Source organism: Scyliorhinus canicula, chromosome 4 (genome assembly GCF_902713615.1).
Source record: "Scyliorhinus canicula chromosome 4, sScyCan1.1, whole genome shotgun sequence".
In the NCBI taxonomy this organism is placed as follows: Eukaryota; Metazoa; Chordata; class Chondrichthyes; order Carcharhiniformes; family Scyliorhinidae; genus Scyliorhinus; species Scyliorhinus canicula.
Genome location: NC_052149.1, coordinates 90723012 through 90744008, shown reverse-complemented (window position 1 = coordinate 90744008; position 20997 = coordinate 90723012). Strand labels below are relative to the sequence as shown.

General features: G+C 48.8%; 1 protein-coding gene across 1 annotated transcript in view; it reads left to right on the top strand.

Annotated features, from left to right (window-relative positions):
• Positions 1-20997, top strand: part of LOC119964794 — a 192099-nt gene that overhangs the window by 115434 nt on the left and 55668 nt on the right. Inside the window, exons 31-33 of the mRNA XM_038794788.1 lie at positions 1634-1894; positions 8012-8272; positions 10728-10982. Coding sequence (XP_038650716.1) covers positions 1634-1894; positions 8012-8272; positions 10728-10982 — 777 coding nt within the window. The remainder of the gene's footprint in view (positions 1-1633; positions 1895-8011; positions 8273-10727; positions 10983-20997) is intronic.

Below are 20997 nucleotides of genomic sequence, written 5' to 3'. Positions count from 1 at the left end.
GCTCACCACCAATTTTGTATGGGAGGGGGTTAAAAGGTCTCTGCTCCCAGACTGTAAGAAACTTCAGAGAGTCGTGAACACAGCCCAGTTCATCATGCGAACCCGCCTCCCATCCATTGACTCTGTCTACACCACCCACTGCCTTGGGCAGCATAATCAAAGACCCCCTCCCACCCGGGTTATTCTCTCTTCCAACCTCTTCCATCAGGCAGGAGACACAAATATCTGAGAACACGCACTAACAGATTTAAAAACTGCTTCTTCCCCGCTGTTACCCTTTTATGGATTAAACTGATGTCTCCACGCAACTTCTCTACTGAGTAGCACTGCACTCCATATGCTTCACCCAATGTCTATGTCTGTGTATTTACTTTGTGTATTCATCAAAAGTCCAATGTTTTTCATGTATGGAACAATCTGTCTGGACTGAATGCAGAACAATACCTTTCACTGTACCTCGGTACATGTGACAACAAATCCAAATCCAGTGTAAATTTCAGACCATTGAGAAGGGTGAGAAAAGAAAGGAATTTCTGAAATGCAGTTAGGTGGATGAAAGGAATGCAGTGAACATTGTCTATATAGATTTTTTTAAAATAATTTGAAAAGGCTGGTTAACAAAATTAAGGTTCATGGAACAGAAGGATCAGTGACAGCTTGGAGTAAATTGCCTTCAGGACAGTAAACATTGAGCCGTGTTAAATGGTTGTTTTTTCATCACTGGAGGCTGGTAGACTGTGGTGTACTAAACTGGCCAATGTGACAAACAGGGAGGATGTTAGTAATCAATGACAAGACATAGTTAGGTGAGCAGAATGGGAAGAAAGGTGGTACATGCATTTCAATATAGAAAGGTATGAGATGATGTATTTTAGCAGAGGAAATAAGGAGAGACAATATAGATTAATCGCTGTATTAATTGTAGAGAGATTAATTGGCCCTGTACAATTCTAAAGAGTGTGCAAGGACAGCTATATTGGAGGGGTGGTGGGGGTGGTGGTATGTGCACCGATCTTTGAAGTTGACAGGACTTATTGAGAGAGTAGTTAGCAAAGCATAAGGATCTTGGACTTCACTGAGCAGCTTTGAGGACAAAAGCAGGGAATTTTTGCCGGAACGGTATAAAGTCCTGGTTAGGCCACAACTCCAGTTTTGGGCACCACACTTTAGAAAGGATCCGTGAGAGGGTGCAGAGGGGATTTCCCAGGATTGTTCCAGAGAGGAAGGATTTTCGCTACAAGGTGAGGTTGGAGAAGCTGGGGTTGTTCTTGATGAAAGAGGGGAAATCTGACCAAGGTGTACAAGATTATGAGTGGTTTCGATTAGGCAGACAAAGAAAAGCTGTCCCCATTAGCTGCTGGACCAATGGTGGTGATTTCAATTAATGATTTCAAAAGGAAATGAGGGAATTGAGGGAAATAAACCTTTCAGGGGTACAGGGATAACAAAGGGAGTAGGACAGTTCGGACTGCTTTACAGAGAGCCAAAATTGACTTGATGGGCCAAATGGCCTCCTCCTGTGTCATTATGACTCTGACATTGTCAAGAAGATTTTAGTTTGGACAAAAACTCTACAAAACTTTGAACAGCTGCTGGTCAACTGCTGTTCATCTGGTCTTTTCATTCTTTTCAGCTTCGTGCATCCCACAGAATCTCGGGGTCCAGCTGGATTGTAACACAAACGATGCTGCTGTGTCCTGGACCCACACTAACGGTGCAATGTCATACTCTGCATCAGCAGAGGGAAGTGATGGACACGCAGTATCATGTGATACAGTCAACACACAGTGTCAAATAGCCAACCTACACTGTGGGCAGATGTATAATTTAACACTGACAGCCCTGGACAATGTATGTGACACTTCACAAAGCTCAATATCTGACTTCAGCACTGGTAAGTTTTGTATGGAATTGGTTACTTCAGAACTTGTACAACTGCTTTTCAGTGAAAATATCACTAAAGTATAATCTTCCAATTTTCAAATATCCCTAAATACTCCATTGGGACTGGTAAATCTTTTGCATAGAATTGGATGGATCAAAACTGGTAGAACTGATCCCCCCCGACAGCTTGATTTATATAAAAGCAAAATACTGCTGATACTGGAAATCTGAAATAACTTTCCACAAAATAAATCATCCCAAAACGGTTTGTTGGGACAGGGAATATGAATACTGACCAGCAATTGGGAGAAGTTGTGATTGAGAGCCAGATATAAAATGCTATGTTTTAAGGAGGCATTTGAAGATAGCTAGGGGGGTAATAAGTCAAAATAAATTCCACCCAGAAAGTTCATGACGGCCGAATGCTCACTCTCCAACAGTGGAGTGTCACAAGTGGGTGGCTAGGGAAACCGGTGGGAGGGAAGTACAAAATAATCCAGAATCTGAAAGTCAGGGACCAAAAACTGGGATAAAGAGCTCAAGTTGTTTTTGAAATAGGGTGGAGTGAGACAATGGTGAGACTTGAAATGATACTAAAGAAATACTTATTTATGTAGCATCTTACACTGCTTTATATGCACAATGAAAACCAATGAAGTGTTTTTGTGGTGTAGTCACTGATGTACTGTAGGAAATGCTCTTGGGATGGTGAGGTATAGGAGAAGAGGGTTGACAGGTGTTCCGTGCAAGAGAGTTTTGTACAATGGAATGCATGATGCCCTTGTGAAGGATTGTGGTGAAGTAGATTATATGCTGTCTATAGAAACCTATTTCACTGTAATATGTTTCCATTGAAGTGGTCATGTATTGGACTTTTTGCTCTAGTTAATTCTGTAATGTTGACTTCTGGTAGCGGCCATGGAGTGAGTGGTAACAAATAGGGAGATTTCTGCCTCGGGTTGGATAATTTGGCCCTTTCTGCCCATTTTATGGGGGTGTTGTAGATGAAGAAAATACTCCCAGTGCAGAATAGTTGGCGGGATTCTCTAATCCTGAGGTGAAGTGTTGATGCCATTGTCAACATGCCCCCAGAAGCAGCGATTCTGACCTGTACAGGGGGCCAGCACGCCACTGGAGCAACCCACGCCGCTCCAGCTGTGGATGCCAGCGTCAAATGGGCGCTGCGGGTCTGCGCATGCACAGTGCAACCAGTAACAATACGCGCATGCGCAGTGCGACTGGCGCAATTGCGTGCATGTGCAGTGGGTCCCTTCTCCGCACCGGCACCGACGCCACATGGCTTAGGGTTACAGGGGCCGGCGTGGAGCAAAAGAGGCCCCCAGCCTGAGAGGCCGGGTGGCCGATCGTTAGGCCCCGATTGCAGGCCAGGCCACAGCGGAGGCGCCCCCCCCCCCCCGGGGTGAAAACCCCCTCCCACCCCCCACCCCCCCACCAGGCTGTCTCCGGATGGATGGACGCCGAGGTCCCGCTGGGTGAGATCACACGTGGACGGCGCCGGCAGGACTCGGATTTTCTTACGGCCGCTTGGCCCCTGCCTGGGCTGAGAGCATCTCGCCCAAGATATTCTCCTTCGGTGGGTGATGTCAAGGAGTTATCAATCAAGGAGTGTGTCAAACATGGGGCACTCTTCGGACCAAGAGGACACGCGTGGCGCAGCAGAGGGAACTCGTCATGCACCTCCATCGGTATTTGGACATGGAAAGGATCCTCTGGTGGGCAAAGGAGACTCGGGAATGTACCTGGGAAGGGCATATGGTCCGCATGTATCTGGAGTTGGGCACGGAGCTGGCGAAGAGAAGGGCCATGTTCCATGGCAGAGGGAGCTATGGCATTGTTGCTGGCACAGTGGACAACAGAACAGTTGGTCCGAATTCTCTCTGTCGTATTCGAGAAGTAGAAGCTGGCGGCCTGGGAGGATTTGGCGAGAGTGGCAGAGCTGATTTGCGCTGCCCTGATGTGAGTGGATCAGAGATTTGAGTCGCAGAATGCGTTGCTCCAGGAGCTGGAGGAGATGATGGGGGATCACGACCATCAGGTTGTCTCCTTGACGCAGAAATGCTGATGATGGGGGAGTGGAAGAAGAAGTTGAAAGAAAAGATTGATGCCTGGAAAATCGCTCAAGGAGGCAATTGCGGGGCTGCCGGAAGGTATTGAGGGCACAAATGCCAAGGAATATGTGGCGAGAATGTTTGGAAAGTTAGTGGGGGGGGATAGTCTTCGACCGCCCTCCAGAAGTTGATCCGGCCCATCGATCATTGAGGAAGAGGCCATGAGCTGGGCAGGTGCCACAGGAACTCATCGTGCATCTTCATCGGTATTTGGACATGGAAAGGATCCTGTGGTGGGCAAAGGAGAGTCGGGAATGTACCTGGGAAGGGCACATGGTCCGCATCTATCTGGAGTTGGGCATGGAGCTGGCCAAGAGAAGGGCCGTGTTTAACAAGGCCAAGGCTGCTCTCTTCAGGGGCAAGGTGTGGTTCAGGAAGATATACCCGGTTCACTTGTGGGTCACACATGGAGTTCTACTTCGGCATTTTGGAGGAGGCGAGCGGCTTTCTAAGAGACTGTGGACTGGGGGACTTCTGAGGACTTAAGTTTTTCTTGGGGTGGGTTCACCTGCAAGACTGAACTGTGGAACTGTATGTTTGTGTGTGTGTGAGTGTGTATGGTGGTGGTGGTGGGGGTGGGGGGACATTTTGTATGTTTCAATGTAATTTTGTTACCCACCTTGTATTGTTAACCTGTAATAGTCGGGTTTGGTAATGTTTGCCGCCCTACGTTTGGAGTATTGGTATGAGGGTATTACCATATATGGGATGTAGTGGAAGTGCAGGGGGGTAGAAGAAGAGTGGGGAGATGGCTACATTTCCATGGTTGCCATCCCATTGCCTGAACAGATTGTGTCCCAGGATGAGATAGGGGAGGATAAGGTCTCTGACATTTACCAGCAATTGATGGAGGAGGAAGAGGCCTCTTTGGGGCAAGTTAAGAGGAAGTGTAAGGAGGAGCTCAATGAAGTATTTGAGAGGGGGTTTGGAGTGAGGCTCTATGGAAGAGGGTGCGACGGAGGGTAAATGCGACACCTTCCTACGTGCGATTAAGTCTAATTAAATTTAAAGTGCTGCATATAGAGCATATGGCAAAATCAGTCATGTGTCGGTTCTTCAGGGTAGAGCATCGGTGTGCACAGTGTTTAGGGAGGCCGGTGAACCATACTCGCATGTTCTGGTCGTGCCCAAAATTGATGGAGTTCTGGGAGTCCTTCTCAGGGACCATGCCAGAGATTTTGTGGGTGAGGGTAGCTCCAAGTGGGTGGCAGTATTTGGGGTTTTGGACCATCCGGTAGTGCAGGTGGGGAGAGAGGCTGACGAGTTGATCCTTGCCTCCTGATAGCCCGGAGGTGGATCTTTATTTTAAAATATTTTTATTCTCTTCCTTTTTCATATATTCTCCCAAATTTACACCCACCAACAATAAACAATAATCAGTACCAAATATGTCAATCCCTATACCAATAACAACGTCCCATCCTCCCACCAAACCCCAAACATTAACCCACATGTTCACACAAACAAATGACAAAAAGGAATTAGGGATCACCCATAGTCACCATTCACACACACAGCCCCACTCCCCCAACCCTCCCACCCACACGCCCCAACTAATGTTCCATGTTATCCAGTTCTTGAAAGTGCAGAGTGAATAATGCCCATGAATTGTAGAATCCCTCCATCCTTCCCCTCAGTTCAAACTTAACCTTCTCAAGAGTCAAGAATTCCAACAGATCCCCCACACACGCCAGGGCACAGGCTGGAGAAGATGCTCTCCAACCTATCAGGATCCGCCTTCGAGCAATCAATGAGGCGAAGGCTACAACATTTGCCTCCCCACCCATTTTCAACCCTGCTGGTCCAACACCCCGAATATGGCCTCCCGGGGGGCCGGGTCCAGTTTCACATGCACCACTTTAGAAATTACCCTAAAAACCTCCTTCCAGTAATCCTCCAGCTTTGGACAGGACCAAAACATATGAACATGATTAGGCCCCCCCCCCCCCGCAACGTTCACACACATCTTCTACCCCTTCAAAGAATCAGCTCATCCTCGCTCTCGTGAGGTGTGCTCTGTACACCACCTTCAGCTGTATCAGCCCCAACCTCGCGCACGAGGTGGAGGCATTCACTCTCTGGAGCACCTCACACCAGAACCCATCCTCCATATCCTCTCCCAACTCTTCCACCCGGAGGTGGTTCTTGTTAGATAAGCGGGCTCCGGAGCCACCCAACGTGAGTGACCTGGTGGAATTCTTGCATCTGGAGAAAATCAAGTTTGCCATTCCAGGGTTTCCTCTCGAGATGGATGTTGTTCACCTCCTACTTCGAGGATCTGTGAATGTTAGCAGGTGGGGGTGTGGGGGGTGTGGTTGAGTCAGTGTTAGTTTGTGTTATAGTTATTACTGTTTTAGAGGTTCACTTTAAATGACTTGGAGGAGGGGGCTGAAGGGTGGGTCAGTAAATTTGCTGATGACACCAAGATTGGTGGAGTAGTGGATGAGGTGGAGGGCTTTTGTAGGCTGCAAAGAGACATTGATAGGATGCAGAGCTGGGCTGAAAAATGGCAGATGGATTTTAACCCTGATAAGTGCGAGGTGATTCATTTTGGTCGAAAAAATTTGAATGCGGATTACAGGGTCAACGGCACGGTTCTGAGGAATATGGAGGAACAGAGAGATCTTGGGGTTCATGTCCACAGATCTCTGAAGGTTGCCACTCAAGTGGATAGAGCCGTGAAGAAGGCCTATAGTGTGTTAGCGTTTATTAACAGGGGGCTTGAGTTTAAGAGCCGCGGGTTTATGCTGCAACTGTACATGACCCTGGTGAGACCACATTTGAAGTATTGTGTGCAGTTCTGGTCACCTCACTATAGGAAGAATGTGGAAGCATTAGAAAGGGTGCAAAGATTTACCAGGATGCTGCCTGATTTGCAGGATAGGTCTTATGAGGAAAGGGTGAGGGAGCTAGGGCTTTTCTCTTTGGAGTGGAGGAGGATGAGAGGCGATTTAATAGAGGTTTATAAGATGATGAGGGGGATAGGTAGAGTGGACGTTCAGAGACTATTTCCTCAGGTGGATGTAGCTGTTACGAGGGGGCATAACTATAAAGTTCAGGGTGGGAGATATAGGAGGGATGTCCGAGGTCGGTTCTTTACTCAGTAAGAAGTCTTACAACACCAGGTTAAAATCCAACAGGTTTCTTTCAAACGCTAGCTTTCGAAGCACTATTCCTTCCTCAGGTGAATTCACCTGAGGAAGGAGCAGTGCTCCGAAAGCTAGTGTTTGAAACAAACATGTTGAACTTTAACCTGGTGTTGTAAGACTTCTTACTGTGCCCACCCCAGTCCAACGCCGGCATCTCCACATCAGGTTCTTTACTCAGAGAGTGGTGTGGTCATATGATAGTTGTAAAAGATGGTGGGTTTATTTGTGTTTTGTATAAAAATGAAAACTTGAATAAAAATATATTTTTTAAAAGATTCTGTCATGCGATGTGTCTGGAAACAAATGTGTAAAGGTGCATCAAACATGCGTGTTATTCTCCTTTATAAACTATGGGTCTAATTTCCTTTCTATTATCCTGGTCCTCAGGGAATAGTTATCTCTTTCTATCAGTTACATGTCATCCAGTATATGAAATAAGAAGGACTGTAAATACAAATATTATAGCTAAAAATGTAACTACAGCAACACAGGTCCAATGAATAAAACATAAATATTGAAGTGTGAAAAAATGCCTTAATCTTGATACACCAGGGTGGCTAAAGGTTTATTTATTTCTCAATGAAACCAGTGTCATCTATGAGTGAAACTAAGCCATTTACTTTGAAAGAGAGAAATGCCATATTTTAAAAAGAGCCAGTATTTTCCCTAGTAACCATTCCAACAGGTGCAGTCAAATATGTTAGCGGATTTGACCTACCAAGAAAACGATAAGTAAATAAAATCTTGTTCAAGGACACAAATATAATTATCGTGACTTCTTATTTTGAATGTTTTGGACTGTAGATATTTCATGTCCGATCAAAGCAAGCGTGTTTCTGTATTTTACAGCTCCATGTGCACCCCAATTTACTGACACCAGCCTAAACTGCGTCACCAAGAGTACGACAGTGACATGGGAGGAGAGTGATGGAGCTCTGTGGTACATTACAACAGCAGAAGGACAAGATGGACATGTGACACTGTGTAATTCAACAGAGACAAGCTGTGAATTCACGGACCTACACTGCAGTCAGACATATTTGATCACTGTCAAAGCAATGGATGGTCATTGTCAGAGCGTAAACACTTCCACTTTTGAAACGGAAACAGGTAACATTTCTAAAGAGGTTTCTGATGGCTGGAAAATGTTACACCATCACCATTGCAAGTACTGTCATGAGACTGGAGTTCCCGGAAGGTGATAGTGGTAATTTGGGCAGTCATGTTACATTTGTTTTTCTCTCTGTGGTGACCCTATTTAATGGAGACTTTGAATGATATCACCTCTAGGTTTCCATCCGGTTAGTAACATAGGCGAAGTGACCACAATGCTCTCTTTATAGATATGCCTTTCACTATGGGGCAGCCTCTTCAAGAATTTGTAAACAGAAGTCCCAATCAGAAATTATAGTCCAATTCGAATTCCGTGTTTTTGAATGGAAATCTCGGGCAGAATTCTCCGACCCCCCCGCTGGGTCAGAGAATCGGCGCCGCGCCGCACGCCGTGCCGCACAAATCGCGCCACGCCGCCCCGAAGCCGGGACGCAATTCTCTGGCCCCGGTCCGGCACGGGCCGGCACGCTGATTCTCCGGCCTGGATGGCGCCAGCGGCCGTCATCAAAAAGCCAAGTCCCGCCGGTGCCGTTCTAACATCCTCTGAGCCAGCGGGACCTCGGCCTTGAAGAGTCGGGGGGGGGGGGGGTCCGACCCCGGGGGGCCTCTGTAGTGGCGGGCCGGCCCCTGTGCCCCCCGGCCTCCTTTCCTCTGCGCCGACTCCTGTAGCCCTGCGCCATTTGCTGTCAGGGCCACCGCGGGGACGAAGGCCACTGCGCATGCGCTAGTTGGCGCCAGCCCAACTGCGCATGTGTGGACCCCGCGGCGCCGGGTTCAGGCCAGGATTGGCAGCTGAGGTGGCAGAGGCCACTCCAGAGCCGTCCTACCCCCCTGTGGGCCGCAGAATGGGGTGCCGGAACGGGCGCCGACGCCAGAGTAAAACACTCCCATTTTTACTCCAGCGTTGGCACTTAGCCACCCGTTGGGAGAATCCCACCCTCATTACTGCACAGTTATTGAGGATCTCTTCAATAGGTGTTCACTTCCTGAGTTTGGTATCAAAGGTAACCATGGGGCAAAGATGTTGCCAAAGAAGCTCTGCATGAGGTCATTCATTTTGAAACCAAGAAAGATAGGTAAGGGTATTCTCAAAATGATAAGGGGAGGCAGTGGTGTAGTGGTATTATCACTGGACTAGTGATCCAGAGACCCAGAATCATGCTCTGGGGACCTGGGTTCAAATCCTGCCAGATAGTGAAATTTGAATTCAATAAAAGGGGGAATTAAGTGACCATGAAACTATTGTCGATTGCTGTAAAAGTTCATCTGGTTCACTCCTGTCCTTTAGGGAAGGAAATCTGCTGTCCTTACCTGGTCTGGCTTACATGTGACCCCTGATCCACAGCAATGTGATTGACTCTTAAATGCCCTCAGGGATAGGCAATAAATGCTGACCCAGACAGCGATGCCCACATCTCATAAACAAATTTTAAAAATAAGCCAGAGACTTCGAAGGAGCAAAGAAATTTAGGAGTCCAAGTACTGATATCACTAAAATGAAATTCTGGGCAGGTACAAATAAACAAACAAAATAGCTAATGGAATGTTGACCTTTACCTCAAGGGTGCTGGAGGTCAAATGGGTGGAAGTTTGCTACAGTTATATAATTCTCTGATTAAAAAGGATCTTGCGTATTGTGTTCAGTTCTAGTTTTTGCACCTGTGGAAGGCTTTGTTTACCTTGCAGATGGGGTACTGGAGATCCACCAAACTAGTTGAACAGACCAGGCTTGTCCTCCCTCAAGATTAAAGGAATGTCCAATGGAGTTGTTTCAAATGATTAAACGATTTGATATGATTAGTCACAGAAACATCTTTTTCCTGTGGGAGGCCAAAACAATGTAGCAGGGGTGTAAAATTGAGTTAAGCCACTCAGAGAGTGGAAATTGGTACTCTCGTTCCTCATAAACTGTTGACGCTAGATTAATTAGGGAATGAAGGGATAGTATCTTGGAATGGTTACTGCACAGAGAAGGCCATTTGGTCCATTATGTCCATGCTGACGTTGGAAGAGCTCCAAAAGGAGCCCCAGCCCCCTGCTTTTTGCCAAAGTCCTGCAGTTTGTTTCTCTTCCGATAATTATCCGATACCCTTCCGAAAGCCTTGGTTGAATCCTCCTAAACCACACGCTTCTGGCCACTCGCTGTCTAAAAATGTTTCTCATGATGTTGCCACTGGCTATTTTTGCCGATTGCTGTAAATCAGTGACCTCTGATTTTTGACCCTCCTGCCGGTATGAAGTTTTGCATTGTTCAGACCCCTCATGATATTGAACACTTACACACAATCAATGCACAGGTAAATGATTAAGATACAGGTCAACATGATCTAATTGACTGGCAGGACAAACTCAAAGGGCTAAATGATCTTCTCCTGTCATCTATGCTCCCGATTGGAACATTGTAATGATATCGCTAATTTATGACTTCATTTTTCTTTCCTTCTCCCAAAAGTACCATGCCCCCCTCAGAACATACAAGCTGATATTGACACTGTCACTGCCTTTGTAACATGGGAGCCGAGTAATCTCACAGTGTCGTACACTGCAACAGCAGAGGGGTGTGATGGACACACAGCCGCCTGTACCACATCAGAAACACACTGTCTAATCCCAGACCTTCACTGCAGCCAAATATACAGCATCTCTGTACTCGCATTTGGTGCAAACTGCAGCAGCATCCAAGGCTCCAGTTACGATATTTGGACAGGTAATGGAGAAAGAAAAAAAACTTGACTTTTATATAAAACCTTTATTTTTTCAGGATATCTCAAGAGACTGCACAGTCGAGAGATTATTTTCAATGTGCATTCATTATTGTTGCAGGTAAACTGAGCAGCCAATTTACTCAGGGCACCTCCCAAAAAGACAAATTAAGCTGTTCAGGCAGTGTTAATGAGGGACAATTCCCTCGTGAAAGTACTCCCAGCACATCTCATTTATTTAGTTATGAATGTATTTTTAATCAGCTTTTTCAATTTTCTATGTAACTGCAAAACAATAACAAACCACTCGGGGAACACCCCCCCCCCCTCTTCCTCCCCCTCCCCCCAACCAAAACCGCAACAGGGCGAGCGGTGTTGGTACTGCTGCCCACAAACAGGGACCAGACAGAACCGCACTCGTAGGGGTCTCCAAGGGAAGCGGAGGCCCCAGCTGCAATCCCTTTGGGCAGGGTGGTGCCATGGCATTGCTGGTATTGTCTGGGTACTCTGGCGCTGCCAGCCTGCCACCCTGGCTGCACTGCCAGGTTGGCATTGCCAGGTTGCATGTACGCGTGCATTTTTTGCACGCGTACAATCCCTGTGTTGTGGGGGGGGGGCTGGTGGGGGGGGGGGGGGGGCTGGTGGGGGGGGGGACCCTCCCACGTTGCGTTCAGGCTGGGGGGATGGTCGGGGACTCCTTTCGGGGCCTCGGGGGTCGGGATGCCATTTAAAAGAGGCATCCTCATCTCTCGCTACAGTGGGAAGGTCCAACAATCGAAGCTCCCCATTGTAAAAAATGGGCTATGTGTGGCCTCAGCTGTGCCTTCCCCGTTCAGAAAAAAAAGAGCGGCACTGTGCACAGTGGTTAGCACTCACAGCTCCAAGGACCCCAGTTCACTGGGTCACTGTCTATCTGTGTGGAGTCTGCACTTTCTCCCTGTATCTGCGTGGGTTTTCTCCGGGTGTTCCGGTTTCTTCCCACAGTCTTGGCCATGCTAAATTGCCCCTTAGTGTCCCAAAGGTGAGGTGAGGTTACTGGGTTACGGGATAGAGTGGAGGCGTGGGCTTACGTAGGGTGCTCTTTCCAAGGGCTGGTGCGGACTCGATGGGCTGAATGGTCTCCTTCTGCACTGTAAATTCTATGATTCAATGAAAACCTCCCCCCCCCCCCCCCTCCCCCGCCTCCTGAAAGTAGAGAATACAGAATAAATGGCTTCCATCTCCGGTAGAACCCCAGATTTGCCATTCCCACGGTGTACTTGGCTTTCCGGCGATATAAAAACTTCATAAGATCCCCTAGTCACACGGAGGCGGGTGGAGAAGCTGACCTCCACCCCATCAGTACCCACCTTCAAACAATCAGAGAGGCGAAGGCCAGCATATCAGCCCCGCCCCTGTCTGCGGCTCTAGTGGGTCCGACATCCCAAATATGGCTGCTAAGGTTCAGGGCTTCAGTTCAATTTGTAGAATCGCCGACATGGTGCCAAAGGCGCAGACCAAGAACCCCGAGAGCTATGGACACGAGCAGAACATGTGCATGTGGTTAGCAGGACCCTTCCATAATGCTCAGAGTCATCCTCCACTCCCGCAAACAACCTGCTCATCCTGGATTTGGTCAAATGGGCCATATGCATGACCTTCAACTGTAGAAACCTTAACCTCACACAGGACAATGTTGCATTCACCCCCCACAGGGCCTCACCCACACCCCATCCTCCAGCTCTAGCCCCAACTCCTCCACCCACTTAGCTTTACCGCCCTCCACCAACGCTGCTTCCTCCGTCATAATCCTACCATAAATCCCCGAGTACTCCCCTCCTCCATCCCTGCCAGCGACAGAACCCTCTCCAACAGTGAGGACGGCGACACCACAGGGAATGTTGGAAAGATCTTTTTCGCGAAATTGCAAATCTGTAGATACCTAAATGTATTCCCCTGCGAAAGCCCAAATGTCTCCGATAACTCCTCCAGGCTCGCAAATCGCCCTTCCAAAAACAAATCCCTCATCCCTTCCACTCCTCCTCCCGTCCCCTAAAGCTGGCATCCAACCTGACCAGCTCAAACAGCTTTGATGCTGCCCCCAACTTGAAGTGCTGCTGAAATTGTCTCCATATCTTCAATGTGGGGACCTCCACCGAGTTCGCTGAATATTGTCCCAGGAGAATGCGGCAGCACGGTCATCACTAATGTCCTTAACCCTGACCCCCACACAACCTCGACTCCATCCGTACCCACACAGCTTCAGGATCCCCACGCCACCCCAGCATCTTCTCCACAGTATATAGTATATCACGGCAATGCCAAGCTCTCTGACTGACAATTCTTTTGAAGAACCATCCTCTGAATCCTAGCCACTTCACCTGCCCAAACAAAGGTCAAAAGCAATCTCTCCACACCCCCAAAGAAGGATTTTGACAGTGAAACCGTCAAACACCGGAACCAAAATAAACAACCGTGGCAAAACATTAATCTTCACCAACTGAATTCTGCCAGGGACAGAGGGAGACTATCCCACCTCTGTAGATCAGCTACTCACTAGCCTTAGGTGCACAAAGAACAAAGAAAAGTACAGCACAGGAACAGGCCCTTCGGCCCTCCAAGCCTGTGCCGACCATGCTGCCCGCCTGACCTAAAACCTCTACGTTTCCGGGGTCCGTATCCCTCCATTCCCATCCTATTCATGTATTTGCCAAGATGCCCTTTAAATGTCACTATCATCCCTGCTTCCACCACCTCCTCCGGCAGCGAGTTCCAGGCACCCACTACCCTCTGTGTAAAGAACTTCCCTCGCACATCTCCTCTAAACCTTGCCCCTCGCACCTTAAACCTATGTCCCTTAGTAATTGACGCTTCCACCCTGGAATAAATCTTTTGACTATCCACTCTGTCCATGCCCCTGTAGACCTCTATCAGGTTGCCCCTCAACCTCCTCCGTTCCAGAGAGAACAAACTGAGTTTATCCAACCTCTCCTTATAGCTAATGCCCTCCATACCAGGCGACATCTTGGTAAACCTCTTCTGTACCCTCTCCAAAGCCGCCACATCCTTCTGGTATTGTGGTGACCAGAATTGAACACTACATTCCAAGTGTGGCCTAACTAAGGTTCTATATATCTGCAGCATGTACACCTGTACACTCAAATCCCTCTCCCTGTCAATACTCTTAAGGGCTCTGCCATTTACTGTATATTTCCCACCTGTAATAGACCTTACAAAATGCATTACCTCACATTGATCCGGATTAAACTCCAACTGCCATCTCTTGCCCCAAATAAATGGGTCTTTTTCTGATTGGCAGGCAGTGACTAGTGGGTACTGCAGGGATCTGTGCTAGGACCCCAACAGTTCACATTATATATTAATGATTTGGACGAGGGAACTAAATCTCCAAATTTGCAGATGTTACAAAGTTGGATGGGAGGGTGAGCTGTGAGGAGGATGCAGAGATGCTTCAGTGGGATTTGGACAGGCTGAGTGAGTGGGTACATGCATAACAGATGCAGACGCTTCAGTAGCAAAAATAGGAAGGCAGAATATTATTTTAATGGGTGTAAATTGTTAGAGGTGGATTCTCAGTGAGACTCTGGTGTCCTCATGCATCAGTTGCTAAAAGTAAGCACGCAGGTACAGCAGGCATTAAAGAAGACAAATGGTATGTTGGCCTTCTTTTGTGAGGGCTACGAAGAATCCAGCACGAGTCTTCAGGATACAAAGAAATAACACTTATTTACAATAACATATATATACACAACAGCAGCAGCAGCAGCAACTTCCCTTGCTGCTCACTCCTCTCTCTCTGCTGGTTCCAAACTGGCCAGCTCTATTTATGCAGGGAGTCTGCTAATGATTTCTCCGCTTCCCTCATTGGGGAAGCTCATACTCCCAAGGATTGTGGGATTGTCATTAGTCCCCAGCCAGTGGTAAGCAGGCAGGTTATAACATCCCTCCCCCCCAAAGTCCAAGGAATCCACCGAAGACCCTGGCGAAGGAGGGCGTCGGACTCGTTTTGCCGCAGGCTGGACACCATTTGCATGAGACGCTGGATCAGGCGGCGTGTAACGAGGCGGAGACCGGCGCTTCCGTGATGAACGGCGTAACGGTTGTACATCCACGGCCCGTGGGCCCGAGGATTCCCCCTCTGAGGCGTCTTGTGTCTCCATCTCGGAGTGAGGAATACTTTCCATTGTGTCTGGTCTCTGTGGCTGCAGAAATGAGCTCCTGTGGCGGTAAATTTTTGGAAGGGATAGTCTTCTGGACCGAACGTGGTCTACATGTTTGCGCTGGAGACGACCCTGTGCTTGCACTTGCTAAGAGATAGGGCCCGTTTGGCGAAAGATTACGCCAGGGACCCACTGGGCACCACCAGCAAAATTCCGAACGACCACTGGGTCACCGGGCGCGAACTGCCGAATCGGCCGATGCCAAGAAAAATCATGTCCCTGCCATTCTTGTGTGTGGCGTACTTTTGCGCCAATCTCCGGGAAAACCATACTAAGGCGGGTGCGAAGTCTCCGGCCCATTAGGAGTTCTGCGGGAGCTACCCCAGTCACCGCATGGGGGATGGTCCTATATAAAAATAAAAAACAAGCCAGTCTCATATCCATCGAACCGGAAGACTGCTTCTTTAGGCCTTGTTTGAATGTCTGCACTGCGCACTCCGCCAACCCATTTGAAGCCGGGTGGTAAGGGGCAGTGCGGATATTGCGTATGCCGTTCATCTTCATGAACTTCGCAAACTCCTCACTTGTGAACGGAATGCCGTTGTCCGTGACCAGCACCTCGGGGAGGCCATGCGTACTGAAAGGCAAACGCATCTTCTCGATTGTTGCGCAGGACGTTGTGTCTACCATCTTATGTACCTCTAGCCATTTAGACTGGGCGTCGATTAATAGAAGGATCATGGATCCTTGAAAAGGGCCGGTGAAATCTGCAAGCAAGCGCACCCAAAGCCGCCCTGGCCATTCACAGTGATGTAGGGGCGCGGCCGGCGGAAGCTTCTGATGCTCCTGGCAAATGGAGCAGTTTTGGGCCACCTTCTCAATGTCGGCCACCAGACACAACTCCGGGCCAACATTTCCATTTTGGTCACACCGGGATGCCCATTGTGCAAGTCCCTTAGTATCAGCTCCTGTCCTTTTTCCGGGACAACTACACGCATCCCCCACAAAAGGATGCCGTCTTCCACGCTGAATTTGGACAGCGTGGAGGAAATGCCAGCAACTCGCCTGGGAGCTGTCTATGCTGCCCACCATACAGGACTATGTGCCGAACCTTTGACAGGACTGGCTCCATCTAGGTCCACTCACAGATCTGTGATGCCGTGACAGGCAAGGTGTCCATAAAATTTAGGGTTGCAACCACCTCACCGGTTGTGGGGGTCAACATGGGGCTGGTTGATAAAGGCAATCAGCTCAGTGCGTCGGCATTCCCTATCTGGGTTCCTGGTTTGTGCTCCAGAGAATACTCGTATGCAGTGAGCAACAAAGCCCAGCGCTGGATCCGTGCGGAAGCAATGGGCGGTATTGGCTTATCCTCTCTGAAAAGTCCCAGCAGAGGCTTATGATCAGTCACGATAGTGAAGTGGCGGCCATATACGTACTGGTGGAAACGTTTCACCGCAAAGATCACTGCCAGGCCCTCCTTCTCGATCTGCGCGTACTTTTTTTCTGCTGCAGTCAATGTGCGGGAGGCGAAAGCTATCGGCCGCTCGGCCCCGTTCTCCACCTTGTGGGACAGGACGGCCCCAATACCATACGGGGATGCATCACATGTGACGAGCAAAGGCTTTCCTGGATCACAGTGGGTTGGTAACCGAAACGACGACAATTGTTTTACCCGCTGGAAAACGGTTTCTTGCGGCTGACACCAAACCCAGGTGTGATTCTTCTTTGGCAGAAGGTGCAACGGGGCCAGCATAGTTGCCAGATTGGGGAGGAACTTTCCGTAATAGTTTACGAGGCCGAGAAACGAACGAAGATGCAAAGTGTCAGTCGGGGCGGGGGCCTGTTGAATTGCTTGCACCTTCTCTGTGGCGGGGTGCAAACCTTCGCGGTCCACCCAATAACCCAGGTAGATTACTTCCTTCTCCTGAAAGATGCACTTTGTGCGACGTTAACGGACTCCAGCCTCCGAAAAGCGTCTAAGGACAGCCTCTAAATTTTCCAAATGTTCCTGCTCCGATGTCCCTGTGATCAAAACGTCATATAAGCAAACAGCAACACGTGGTAAACCTCTCAAAATGCCCTCCATAACGTGTTGAAAAATAGCGCAGGCAAAGGATACTCCAAAGGGCAAACGTGTATATTCATACAGGCCCCGGTGTGTATTAATCGTTACATATGGCCGGGAGGCAGGGTCCAGCTCCAACTGTAGGTAGGCATGACTCATATCTAATTTTGTGAACGAGAGTCCGCCTGCAAGCTTCGTGTAGAGATCCTCTATGCGAGGCATTAGGTATCGGTCGAGTCGAGAAGCCGTATTCACTGTAAGTTTATAGTCGCCGCACAAGCACACTGTGGCATCTGGCTTCATTACAGGTACAATTGGTGCTGCCCAGTCAGCGAAATGGACGGGCCTGATTATACCCAAAGTCTCCAAATGAGCGAGCTCCCCTTCTACCTTCTCGAGCAAGGCGTAAGGCACCAGGCGCGCCCGGAAATAGCGCGGCGTGGCTCCTGGTTCGACTTGGATATGGGCTACGGCCCCTTTTATTTTCCCCAAACCGGGCTGGAATACATCTGGGTATCGTCCTAGCACCTCAGTCAACCTTCCAAAAACTTTGGAGGATGTGCTGCCACTGCAACTGCAAATGGCACCACCAGTCCCAACCCAATAGGCTGGGCCCATGGCCTCGCACCACGATAATGGGAAACGCCCCTCCTGGGGTCCATACACAACAGGGGTCATTGTCGTTCCTGCAATGTCCAATGGTTCCCCCCGTGTTGTTGGCCAACTTGGCCTGTGTGTCGGTTAATGTAAGGGTCTGTAAACCCTGCTTGATGCGGTCAAATGTCCTTTGGGCGATCACGGAGACCGCTGCGCCAGTGTCCAACTCCATCTCAAGCAGGTGACCATTGACCCGTACTGTCACCTTAATGGGGGCCACATGGGGCGCTGCCACACAATGCAGCTGCAGGCAGTCGTCCTCTGTCTCCACGTCCTCGCGAGTATTCGCCGCAGGTTCATCCAAATGGAAGGTACGGCCCCTGGGCTGGCCCCAGTTTCGGTCGAAACGACGGTGCCTCTGGCGCCACCAGGACCGGCGTCCGCGATGGGGTCGGCGCCTACAAGTCTGACACGGACATGGCTCCTCATCCATTAGTTCTGGAGAAGGCTCCCTTCGGGGAGGAATGTCCGACGGCCACTGGCGTCGATCCAGACGTCGCCTCGCCCAAGGTGGTGCAGGGGGACCTTTTGGACGGAAGGGGTTGCGCCCAAGGCATGCACCTCCGTTCCCTGTAGCTCCTGCAGTCCCCATTCTGTGCTCTCTCGGGACAATACTATTAGAATGGCCTGTTGAAAAGTCAATGCTGGCTCGGCTAACAACTTTCTCTGGGCATTGTTAATACCGCAAACCAAACGGTCGCGTAACATTTCTGACAAGGTCTCTCCATAATCACAGTACTCCGCAATCCTGCGTAGCCTGGATAGAAAATCGGCAAGGGATTCTCCTGGGGTCCTCGCAGCGGTATTAAACCGGTAACGTTGGACTATCTTGGATGAGGTTGGGTTAAAATGTTGCCCCACTAAGTTCACAAGTTCATCAAACGTTTTAGTGTCCTGCGCAGCTGGGTACGTAAGGCTCCTAATCACCCCAAACGTATGCGGGCCGCAGGCGGTGAGCAATATGACCACCTGGCGCTCGTTTTCGGTGATGTTGTTTGCCCGGAAATAGTAACGCATCCGTTGTGCGTAATGGTTCCAGCTTTCCAGCGCAGCGTCAAAAAACATCCAAATATCCATACAGAGGCATGGTGTAATAGAAAACAACTTCCAACCTGTATCCAACAAAAATCCAGGGAGGTGGCTTCAGCAGCGTAGACAGCTATCCACTTTAACCCTCATCACCAGTTTTGTGAGGGCCACGAAGAATCCAGCATGAGTCTTCAGGATACAAAGAAATAACATTTATTTACAATAACATTTATATACAACAGCAGCAGAAACAACTTCCCTTGCTGCTCACTCCTCTCTCTCTGCTGGTTCCAAACTGGCCAGTTCTATTTATGCAGGGAGTCTGCTAATGATTTCTCCGCCCCCCTCATTAGAGGAAGCTCATACTCCCAAAGGATTGTGGGATTGTCATTCGTCCCCAGCCAGTGATGAGCAGGCAGGTTATAACACCTTCATAGTGAGAAGATTTGAGTATAGGAATAGAGATGTTTTACTGCAATTGTATAGAGAATTGGTGAGGCCACACCTGGAGTAGTGTGTTCAGTTTTGGTGTCCTTATCTGAGGAAGGATGTTCTTGCTATGGAGGGATTGCAGCAAAGGCTTACCAGGCTGATTCCTGGGATGGCAGGACTGTCATATGAGGAGAGACGAAGTCGGTTAGGAGTATTCATTGGAGTTTTCTAGAATCTCAGAGAAACCTACAAACTTCTAACAGGATTAAACAGGGTAGATTCAGAAACAATGTTCCAATGATAGGGGACTCCAGAAGTAGGGGTTATAATTTGAGGAAAAGGGTAAACCTTTTAAGACTGAGGCGAGGACACAAATCTGTGGAATTTGCTACCACAAAAAGTAGTTGAAGCCAAAACATTGTGTAATTTCAAGAAGGAATTAGATATGGCTCTTGGGGCTAAAGAGATAAAGGGATATGGGGGATGGCGAGATCAGGGTATTGAACTTGATCAGCCATGAACATAATGAATGGCGGAGCAGGGTCGGAGGGCTGAATGGCCTCCTCCTGCTTCTATTTTCTATGTATCTAAGTCTCTAACCAATCTATATCCTGCTGTACTCTGACAGTCCTCATCGCTATCCGCAATTCCACCAACCTTTGTGTCGTCCGCAAACTTACTAATCAGACCAGTTACGTTTTCCTCCAAATCATTTATATATACTACAAACAGCAAAGATCCCAACACTGATCCCTGCGGAACACCACTAGTGACAGCCCTCCATTCAGAAAAGCATCCTTCCATTGCTACTCTCTGCCTTCTCTGACCAAGCCAGTTCTGTATTCATCTTGCCAGCTCGCCCCTGATCCCGTGTGACTTCATCTTCTGTACCAGTCTGCCATGAGGGACCTTGTCAAAGGCCATGTAGACAACATAGGGCAGCACGGTAGCATTCTGGATAGCACAATTGCTTCACAGCTCCAGGGTCCCAGGTTCGATTCCGGCTTGGGTCACTGTCTGTGCGGAGTCTGCACATCCTCCCCGTGTGTGCGTGGGTTTCCTCCAGGTGCTCTGGTTTCCGCCCACAGTCCAAAGATGCGCAGGTTAGGTGGATTGGCCATGATAAATTGCCCTTAGAGTACACAATTGCCCTTGGCGTTGGGTGGGGTTACTGGGTTATGGGGATGGGGTGGAGTTGTTGACCTTGAGTGGGGTGCTCTTTCCGGGAGCCGGTGCAGACTCGATGGGCTGAATGGCCTCCTTCAGCACTGTAAATTCTATGAAAACATCTACTGCCCTCCCTTCATCAATCACCTTCTTCACTTCCTCGAAAAACTCAATCCACGTTAGTGAGACACAACCTCCCCTACACAAAAAAATGCTGCCTCTCGCTAATTGTCCACTTGCTTCCAAATGGGAGTAAATCCTGTCTCAAAGAACCCTCTCGAATAATTTCCCTACCACTGACATAAGGCTCACTGGCATTATATAACAACCACACCCATGCCACAAATTTAGGTCCTATCCCCAAACCTTTCCAACACGGCAAACAAATACTCACATTCTATCCGATCAAAAGCCTTCTTGGCATTCAATCCCACGATAACCTCCTGCTCTCTCCCTTCCCCCATGGATAGTACCACGTTTAAAACCCATCTCACATTAGACAACAAA